Source organism: Protopterus annectens, chromosome 11.part0, assembly GCF_019279795.1.
Source record: "Protopterus annectens isolate FY-2018-M chromosome 11.part0, PAN1.0, whole genome shotgun sequence".
NCBI lineage: Eukaryota > Metazoa > Chordata > Ceratodontiformes > Protopteridae > Protopterus > Protopterus annectens.
Window position 1 is genome coordinate 1,061,182,015 of NC_056745.1, and position 11,385 is coordinate 1,061,193,399.

Genomic DNA, 11,385 nt, shown 5'->3' on the forward strand with positions numbered 1-11,385 from the left:
TCCTGATCTCCTTGAGACACACTGTGCTTACTTTTTGCTGTTTCTTTTCCTGCCTAAACATTTCTCCATTGCCTTTCATATTCTTCTGTTAATTATCTTCCAAGGTCCATTTCTTCAGCTTGTTGATGTCCAGTCTCCCATTCCTCTACCCACCATCTTCTCAAACTTACTATATTATGTCCCCTTCACTCATAATTCTATATAGAGTTATATAATTTTGTCATGACTATCTTGCACTGATACAGACCCACATTATAGCATGTTCATTACTGGCCAGCAGTGCTGTCATCTCCACTCTCTCCATTATACGAAATATTCAATCATTCCTGCCCCTTTTACCAACTTTGCACATTTCTCTGCTATTTCACTGCATCTCAACTCCTGCATGAAAAATCATATATGTATGCATTTGCATATGGATACTGAAGGAGAGTGGGTGAGGTAAGTTATGTTCAAGATATAAGGTGTTGTAAAACTTCATATTTCATGCTGCAGTAGTGATTTACTTCTGTATTAATTGTAGCATGGCCATAGCAATGTTTTTGTTGAGAAATTAACTTAATTTTTGAGAACACATTTTACCATACTACTTGCAAAACCTGTGTGGTGGAACATTTACAATAAGACATTACATCTCAAAGAATGCTTGCACACGATAAGCAGGAAACCACAAGGCACCTCCTCACACTGTCTATTTGCCTATATATGAAATTACTCTTAATAAGGTCTGTGTTGAGCGATGCATTATCTGATCATTTTGTTTGCTTGTGCAAAGAAGTGTACTAGGCAACTTATCCTTCACAGTACTTTCATATTGCAGTGAATGTCAGGCTGATTTCAAGACAGTGGACTGCTGAGGATAAACGTGTGCCCAGCAGGACACATTAAAGATCACAGTTCTGGAAGCCTTCTGCAGTGAGGGAAACTTTGCCTCCAACAGCCAACTTGCCCCTCTGAACTATTGTGGGAATCCAGTCTTTGCCATCAACTATTCACAGCACTTGAAGATAACAGAACAGTTTTGGATAGACTAGAAACAATCTCTAAATATCCTTTCAGGAAAGATAATCCTACAGCTGAATTATGATTAAATCTTCCACAGACAACTCAGATTACTGACATTTTCCTTGAGATACACTGGCCTTCTCTTTTTTCTGTTCTTTTTCTTCACAAAACTTGTTTCTGTTGTCTTCCATATGCTACTCTCAGTTCTGTCTCTCAAAATCCATTTGACCCACTTTTTGATGTCCAGTGGATTGATTCCAAGTCAAGATACTAAGGTGTCTTGCTCTGTTACTTCAACTGCTCTTGATTTTTCTACAGAGACAATAAGTTCTAAACATAACATATCGTTTCATAATTTCCTCATCTGAACTTTCACATAAGTCAAAGGTCATTGTGATAAATGAGTTTCCCTTCAATTGTATACACTGGTTCAACACAGTCCTGCTTATGAATAGATTAATTGTGGTACAATGCCTTATTTTGATGGGCTTCTAGACCTGAGGATGACTGCCTGAAAATAATACTGCCTATGAGATGTGGTAATTTGAGTATATATAAGGACAATCTCTTCTCATGACTTAGTGAATGATGAGCATGAATAACTCAGATTAAACAACATTATCAAAACAAGGCACACTGTGTAATATAGTTTAAACATATATTTATTTAATGAAATATTGTTCACCATGTTTATATCATAAATTAATATTATACTGTTTTAATATAAAAATGTACAATGCATTTTATACCTTCACTGATTGATTGTACTTGGTTTTAAGGAGTCAGTGAGCATTATTTTATCAGTGGGGAACACCATTTTTCCCATGTTAAAAGGAAATTCCTAAGAAGAGAACTGTGGAATAACACTTGAAAATAATGTATTAGCTATGCAGCTCCAAATTAGACTATATTTCCATCAAGGGGTACTGACTAAAGCAATTTTTTTGATGTTAATAATTACTAGTAGCACAAGAATATTATTCGGTGCATGGGGTATTGAGCTAGAACTTGGTCAAAGTGCATATTCTGAGAGGATTTTATGAGAATTGCCTGAATTGCCTTATTGTATACCGCCACTGTAAGAGGAAATAGATAATTCAAATTATCAAAAAAGTGCAAAACTTATTAAAGGAAGCTGATAGTAATTTCAGATCTGAAATGAGCTTGGCATCAATGAAAAGAAATATAGGATGGCTGTTGTACGCTGCATTTATGAGGTTGTTCTTAATTTGCCAGAAAGATAGTCTTGAGTAATTTGTGAAATGGTGATTTGTTAATGTTACCTAAATAAATAATACAATAAGCTACTTAAAGTGGTGGAGTACAGCTTGCCTTTATTTCTGCTCTTGTAGCTGTTGTGAAACAAAATGTCATTAACTATAATTTCATGTTTACTTGATGAAACTGAGATGTAACTCAATTAAGACACAATTGTTCCACATTAAACAACTTTGTATTCTGTACACATATAATTTTTTTCTGGAGGTATGTTGGTGAAATCTGAAGACTGACCTTGTTGCATAACCTTATTGCAGTTATGTCTAAAGATCTGTGATCACTAATTGCAATGGCCCTCAGATGAGAATCATGTGGGTTTTTTTTCTATTGTGAGGAAAATTTAAACACACACACACACACACACACACACACACACACACACACACACACATATTGCTTTTAATATTTTGATATCCTAACAAAAAAATTGTTTACATTTACAGGAACCACAGGTACAACAAGTACAGAGATTACAACACCTCCACAGTGTCTTTGTAAAACTAATCCTCCTAGAAAGGTTTGTTTTCATTTTTTGCACTTAAACTTTTAGAGAACAGTCACATGGACAAATATGTGAATTTAATGTATTCATTCCTTCCTGAATGATAGCTTTGTATTGTCTTTGTGAATTACTTTTTTCACATTCCAGCTTGATAAAAAGTACAAATACTAGCCAGGTTGCACACCCTTTTTGGCCACCTTGAACTGGCTATAATGAAATTGTCATACTGGACATGCAGTGAATAACTGTATCTTAATCTATTGTAACTTAAATGCAACTTCCTAAACGCCAAAGATCTCACAGATAAAGTACACATAACAAACACCCTCAGAAGCCCTGCATGCAATCTTTCAGAACAACACCCACATCAACACATACAGCCACATCTCATGGAGCCTCTACTTCTAACCCAATATGGCAAGCCACCGCACAATCCAACATTGTAGTCTTCGGAGACTCCATTATGAGACACACTGATGGCATTCTCACTACAGTGAGCAAGGAGATAGTCACTGTCAATTGCATATCAGGGGCAAGGATCCACCACATTACCCATGCACTCAGGTTATTGGACCACAAGTACCAGTATGACTCAAAAAACAACAACTTTAGCTCAAAGCAGGTTATCAGTCTGAGCCTGTATAAACATCAAAAACTTTCAAAAAAATGGCTCAAAAGACCACAAGGGTACAGGCACATTATGTATTCTGCATTCAGTAAAATTCTGTCCAACAACCTTACACTTTTTCGTCAGGTTAAAATCAGACTATACAATTCAAAGACTTAAATAGATTTATCATGTAACATTATTAATTCAATTTAGATAATAAATTAAAATTCTTAAAGAGGAAAATGACACACTACTTTAAAAAAACATGATTTTAAGACAAGTTTCATATTATAAGCACCATTTAAACTTGGCATTTGATCAGACCTAAGAGTATAATGCATTTAACCTCACAAACCTCTGTTTATTTCTTATATCTCCTCCCGTATTATTAGTATTTATTTGTTATTTGTTTGATATTTGTTGACTGGGTTAGTCCATCAGAGCTTGCTCCCTTTTTAGTGGAGGCCTCGTTGAGAAAAGTTCCAAAGTGCAATTTATACAGATAATACAGACAACTACAATTCAAATTTTATAAGTAATAAATTCACAACAATGTAAAATAAAGTATGTACAGTAAAAAGTATTAACAAGATTTAAACAGGTGAACAAAAATAGCACAAATTAAAGAGCTCTGCAAGAGGGCAAAGTACTTAGCAGTGAGTATTGAGTATTGAGTTAGTTAGTAAGAACATAGTGGTTAGTAGCAGAGTACTCATAATTGAGGGTTAGGTGTTAGGTAAAGGTGAAAATGACAAGCGACAGTTCAAGGGGTGTAAGAGAGAAAGATGTATGAGAAGAGAAAATTAGTTTATTTCAGGGGGAGGAATTTGGAGGGCTATAGGGAGCAATCATAGTTCTAGATTGATAAAAGCAGTAAGATTAAAATAGGTAGAGTATGCATAGTAGAGGAAAACGCGGTAAGTTATAATGGGGGACGAGAATACTGAGGGAGGAAAGATGGAATGGATGATTTAGGTGGGGTGATTGCAGCTACATTTCCAAGCACTGAAAAGGTGCTTTTGATCTCTGTCCTGAAAACGGTTACATGTGTGATAGTTCTAAGGGACATGGGAAGCTTATTCCATGCTAGAGCACGATACTATCTATATAGGTTTTGTTGTAGTGATTTTTGGATTTATGTATCTGTAAGAAACCTTGATCTGAGCTCCTGTGGGGAGTGAAGTGGGTTATAGAGGGAGACGAGAGGATATGCTAGGGCAGGAAGATGGCTTGTTGAGAATAAAGTGGATGATGAGTAGTTGAGTTAGTAAGAGTTGGTTAGGAAATTCTCTCATCACTAAGCAAACAACTCAAAGGATGAATAAAGTCTACAAAAGCCAAATCTAAGGTAAATTTGGCCTCCCAGGTGAAGGATAACCATAAGGCATTATTTGCTATGTCTGCAGCCTGAAATGCAATTGTTATGCATACTAGAAGATATAGCATACCTACTGGCAGACAAATTCAGCTGTAGCATTGCCCCTCTCTCCTCCTCAGCCTCTTATCAGGAAATACCATCACCAGGGAACAGGTCCTCAATGCTCTCAATAAGGCCAAAAAAAAAATCTATCAGTGGGCCCACAAATATCACAAGATGCTCAAACAGCATGAAACATGATATATCAGGACCTCTGGAATTGCTATTTGACTATAGCCTCCAAACAGGCCTTGTGATTCATAAATGGAGAACATTAACAGTCATCCCTCTGCACAAAGGTGGGTCATCTACAGACCCTGGAAATTACAAACCCATAAGTGTCCCTAGTTGCATATGCAAAGCCATGTAAAGAATTATTATTGAAATGATAAATAATGATGTAGGAAACCTCCATACTCTGAACCATGCCCCATTTGGTTTTGTCAAGGGTAGGTTATGCCTTCTCAACCTGGTGGACTTCTTTGAAAAGGTCACTCAAGCAATGGATGAGGACAAAGGGATTCACACTAACTACTTTGACCTGGCCAATGCATTTGACAAAGCACCTCACTCAGACATTGTTGATAAACTCAGGAGGTTAGATGTAAACCCTTATGTCACTCAGTGGATAGCCTGCTGGCTCACAGACAGGACCCACCTTTGCAAAGAGGCCAGTTAGAAGTGGAGTCTTTCAGAAATTGGTTTTGGGAACATTTCTTTTTTCCATTTACTTCTCTGAAGTCAAGGCCAATGTCAAGTTCCTCTGGATGATCAAATTTGCAGGCAATTGTAAATTAGGAGCAGTCATAGAATCCCCCACTGACACTAATGTTCTCCAGGAAGAGCTGATACAGACAATTAACTTGTGTTAGAGCAATTGACTAAAACTAAATGCCAAGAAATGCATAACAGTATCCTTCAGGAATCTATCCACCCCTGGTAGTTATCATACTGACAAGGCAACTATAAGAGTCGGCCTAGTAGTCAGGGACTTGGAGAAACACATAGACTGTAATCTTACCTTTGACCATCACTTGTCTACAGTAGTGAGGAAATCATTGTTTGCTCTGCAACTTATAAACAAAGACATGGCATCTAATTTATCATCAAATGTCAACAGACTTATTGTTTTTGGATATGTTAAAGTGCACTTTATAAATAATCTGCAAAGTCATCTTCAGTATATTATATGTAGAAACATATATACACAGACACAAAGACACAAAGACATACACACACACACACACACACACACACACACACACACACACACGTGTATATATATATATATATATATATATATATATATATATATATACACAGCCATAATGTGAACTACTGATCAGTAGTAATGCCTTTCATGCCACTCATCAAATGTCAAGTCAAGGAAAAGTTCAAATCTCTAACTCCTGGATCTTTGATCAGTGCTTGTAAGTGTGCACCTACAATGACTGAGTTTATCTATGACCTTTCCCATTTTCTAGCTGTGCAATCATGGAGTTAGCCTGTATAAGTAATGGAGGTGCAGGAGACTTGTTCCCAACTGAAAAAAAAAAATAAATAAATATATATATATATATATATATAAAACAAAAAAAAAAGAAAATGCCTTTACTGGAGATATTTCATTCCTCTCATCTGTATGTTTGTATTTTTGCCTTGCTTTTCAAAACTTCATCATTATGTTAACAAATAATTTTGCTTTTTTGCTCCACTAATTCATGACATTTTTGTTTATACTTTGTTATATGCTGCAGCCTTTTGAAAGTTGGCAACAAGATTGTGGTGATGCCTTCTGCACTGAAAACTGCACTATTATTACTACCCCTAGAGAATGTCCTATAGATAAGCCTTGCAATTATTCTGTAACGATCAATGATGATGATTGTTGTCCCCGTCAAGAATGCTACTGTAAGTATTTTTTTCCACGATTTATATAACTTGCATTCTCTTTGTCACTCACAGCATAACAAAATATAAATAAGGTTTTCATCTTATGCAAGACAAAGAGGGAAACTTTAACAGTAGTTATGTTTTTTGCTTAAAATACATTTTTACTCTATTTTTCAGCACCTTTATAACCTGTACAATAAGGAATGAGTTTCAGAATATACTATCTTTATTTATAAAATGTCTTAACTGATGAATACTTAAGAACACATTTTGTAATTATGAAATCAGATATGAGCACATGACTGACAAAAACTGATAATAATACAAACACTTAATGAACTGGAACTATAATGAAAAAAAATGTTTGAATAAATTGCCTGAAGCAGTGAAATCATAAAGCATCTAAGCTTTGTTTTTGGTATTTGTATTGGTTTTATGAAATACACAGTTATTTTGGAAACAGAACAGGCATATGGAGTTCTGAAATTCAATGCATGATACTGTGGATATCTTTATTGGGGAGCTTACCTATATAAAAAGGCTGAACATCCATAAGATATTGCACCTTTAATTGTTATGAAAAGCAGTTCACATATTATGACCTAGTTATTCCAAAGTAAGCCATGTATAAGTGTACTGTATTGTTACTTAAAGTTAAAAGCCAGATACATTTTTTTTTCACATTTTTTTAACAGGTAAATGTGCTGTGTGGGGAGAACCTCACTACCTATCATTCGGTGGAGTTAAGTATGATTTCCCAGGAAATTGCTCCTATGTGCTGGTACAAGAAAAGTCTGCCGAGTCTGACTTTAAAGTAATTGTGGATAATATTGGCTCTGATACTTATGGATCATCTGTAAAAGGTCTTGTTGTAGAATACAAAACTGAAGTTCTGACCTTGTCAACACATCAAAATGCAGTAAGTATCATTCTACTGAAACTCTGACAGGTGTAAATAACATTACATTACTTGAGTATGACAGTTTTTTTTCTCATGTTAATGTTCTGCAAAAAAAAAAAAAAAATCTGAAGACTAAACTGTAGATTATGCTTCTGTGATTCTCACCATTTAGAATATGGAGAATAACAATTTTATATAATGTGCTCATGCAGCAAACCAGTACAGGACTATATCTTATAGATGTGCTTGATTCTCACAACTTCCAGTTATTATATACTGGTCATGTTTGAGCAATTTTATCATCAAAAGAAGATGTCAGACCATTCACTGGATAAAGATGATCTTAACCACCTAGCAATACTAGATAAAGTACAGATGTGTTACGTTAAAGTTACCATAACAGCAAATGTTCTAATAGATTACTGTTGCAGTGACATAAGCTACATAGATCCTACCCCACTACATCTGGCCAGCTTCAAAAAGCTAAAGACACCTTCCACATGCTCCAACTGTCAGGAACTGCTCATGTAGAGCTCCATTAAAGTAAAGGTATATCCGCAGCATGTAAAGCTTCAGAGCATTGTCCCTTGGAATGAGGCAGCAACTCTGAAGACAGTGCTATGAAGCAAGCCAAACAGTTGTGTAATGCAAAAAGGGATGGAGAAGCCTCATCCTGGTAATGAAAAAAATAAATAAATAAAATAAAAAAAAATACTAACAAGAAATGGGGTCTGGAAGGTTTGAAGACTACTACAACTCTGCCTGGAAATGGCCTATTATGGTGAATACAACAAAAGGCAGTAGCATGAGACATCTACCTAAAAATGGTCTGCTTTGAAAACTGCTTGTTCTTTCATTTTATCTTCATAGGTGACAAACAGATAACAGCTTTCCTGGAAGTTCAAGTTTTGTCTAGGCCGTGTCTGAGCTTCCTGTGGACATCTAGAATGTGATTTTTTTCTCTTGTTCAGGAAAAAATAGGAGGTCAATAGCCTGGCTTAAAAGTAAACACTGAGACCACTTTAGACATAAAGGTAGGATTTGTTCTCAAAGAAACCCTGTCACTGTGATAAATTAGGTGTAGATGACTCACTATAAAAGCTTGTAACTAAGATACTCATTTAACAGATCCCAGAACAATGACTAAAACAGTATTCCAAGTTAACAACCTGAATTCAGCCTCTTCAGGGAGACAGAGTAAGCTTTTCAAACAAAAAGTTCAGATCTCAAGGAAAAGCCACCTGTTCCTTAGGCGGGCAAGAAAGTAACACACCTTTCAAAAACTGTTTAACCTGAGCATTATTAGAAAAGGGGGGATACAAGGGCAAACAAGCAGAAATGGCCAATGAATGTATATTGATAGAGAAATATGAATGGCCTTTGGACAGAAACTCACACAAATAATGAAGCACCAGATGCAGCCAGGCCTGAAAAGGATCATGTTTTTTGACTGGCACCATTTAGAAAATCTTTTCCACTTACACATATTTGATTTTCTAGTCACAAGTTTTCTTGCCTCCTTTAATACCTGCTTCACATCCTCAGAAAAATGTGCCTAAAAGATAGCAAAAGCCTATCATGCAGTTAGTTGAAGAGTTCCTAGACTAGAATGTATCAAATTTCCCCTGTCTTGTGTGGGTAAATCCAGTTTGTGGGTACGTTTGTGCTAATTGCCCTTGGTCAAATGGAAAAGAAGAGAGAACCACTGTTGCCTTGGCCAAAAGGGAGTCACAACCACATTCCAAAATTGAAAAGTCCTTCTGGATCTTTAGAATAACCTTGGGTATCAGTGGAAATGGTAGTGAAGCATGTAGGAGCATTCTCTTCCATGAGAATAAGAAAGAATCAATCATTCAGGCCTGCATGCAAGGAGTCTTGGAGCAGAATTTCTTTAGTTATATATTCTGAAGGCAGACAAACAGATTTATTAGAAGTGTTCCCCACAGTCAAATCAATTCATTGAAGACACAATGATGAAATGCCTATTCACGGTAGTCCTGCTGAGCTTGCCTGCAGCTAAATTTTGATCTGAATGAGATGATATGTTATCTGCCATACTATCATAACACATCTGCAAAGATGGAATGATCCTGTACCCCCAATTATTTATGTACCACATCACTGTGGTTTTGTCTGTGTATGTCTGCAGTTCCTGGGAACCACAGATGATTCAATGCCTTCAAAGGATTGATAACTTCCAACATCTCTGTGATATTTATCTGTTTCTGTCTGTTTACAGGATGCCACAGAGCTTGTACTTTTACCAGTTTTGACACTGCTCCCCTCACCAGGTCTAAAGTGGGCATGGTAACTGACTGGAAGGGAGTCAAAAGGCTTGATGGAAGACTTGAATAGTAGGCTATGTGGTGTATCTACCATTCAGTCTTTCTCTTTAAAAATCCTAGGGCTAGGATCTGAAAGGACAAAGAGTGTAGATGCTAAGTCCATACTGATCTGAGGGACCACTGTGTATTCCTCATCTGAAGCCCTGAAATAAGAAGCATGAGAATCGTGTACGCTATGTACCCCATAATCCTGAAAAACACCCTTCTGCCGATGCATTGTTTTGAGTGGAAAAACTCAAGAACTGTTAAAACATATTTTTCTCTAAACAGCTTTTCTGCTGCTCTAAGAGCAATTCAGTTGTGCACTGAGCAGCACTGTCTTGTTGAGCAACCTTAGCCTACACAAAGTATAGGTACCTCTTGTAGTCTTGGCACTACCAGCACAGTCCTGTCAAATCAACCCATTCCCTTCCCTAACAAAATGCACAGTAAGAGCCTGCTATCATGGATGGACAGTTTCCCTTCGTTTCTCTGCCCAGCCTGATACACATAGGCATCCTTAGGCAATATAGCAATTGTTTTATGTATACTGACAGCCACTTACTCCTGAAATAAACAAATACTTTATGTGAGATTATTGGTACAAAATCTCTGAAGCTTTTTACATTTCTCTGTACTTTTATCAAGCTCTGTTCGAGCCCCTGACAAATGGAGTGTGTGAAGAGCACCCTTAGCTTTATAATGCTAACCAGATGCAGTGGGGGTAGGATCCATATACAGCTTAACCTAGTTCAAAAGTGATCTATGCTAAGATACTTACAAATACTTGAAAAGGACAACAAAAATGAAAAATATATATGTTTATATAAATGGCAGAATGAAATAATAAGCTGATGTATTCAGACTATGTAAATGGTTTAACTTTCTACATATCTTTGCCACACGTTCCTTGCCTTCTTGAAAGCCTGTTTGGTTTCTTTCTCTATCTCCCATTCTAAGGGACCATTCCATGGATGTGTACCTTCTCTGTGACAAAGTATTATTCAGAAAACAAGGGCGTAGTTAATCCCCATAATATGTTGTTTGTGTCATCCCTTCCCTCTTTATTGTTCCAGTTCACATTATTAATTCACATCTTGCTGACATGATCTTTTGAACTAAAATATTGAAAAAATATATCAGTTTTTGTTTGTGCAAACTAATCTGGAAGAGGGGGTGTTGATTTTGGTGCTGTTGTAATGAGGCTAGGATTGTGGAGGGTGTTCACACTCATTATACTTGTTTTATGGAATCCATTCCGAATAATGATCATATATATATGTGTGTGTGTGTGTGTGTGTGTGTGTGTGTGTGTGTGTGTGTGTGTGTGTGTGTGTGTGTGTGTGTGTGTCTCTGTGTGCATATGTGTGTGTGTGTGTGTGTGTGTGTGTGTGTGTGTGTGTGTGTGTGTGTGTGTGCATATGTGTGTGAGTGTGTGTGTGTGTGTGTGTGTGT

The 11,385-nt window shown here is 36.6% G+C and overlaps 1 protein-coding gene across 13 annotated transcripts in view; it reads left to right on the top strand.

Moving 5' to 3' along the window:
* LOC122815694 (mucin-19-like) overlaps positions 1 to 11,385 on the top strand; it is a 505,085-nt gene that overhangs the window by 408,970 nt on the left and 84,730 nt on the right. For all 13 annotated transcript variants that reach the window (XM_044088394.1, XM_044088400.1, XM_044088403.1 and 10 more), the window contains 3 exons: positions 2,727 to 2,800; positions 6,570 to 6,723; positions 7,401 to 7,624. In XM_044088394.1, the coding sequence (XP_043944329.1) occupies positions 2,727 to 2,800; positions 6,570 to 6,723; positions 7,401 to 7,624 (452 nt within the window). The remainder of the gene's footprint in view (positions 1 to 2,726; positions 2,801 to 6,569; positions 6,724 to 7,400; positions 7,625 to 11,385) is intronic.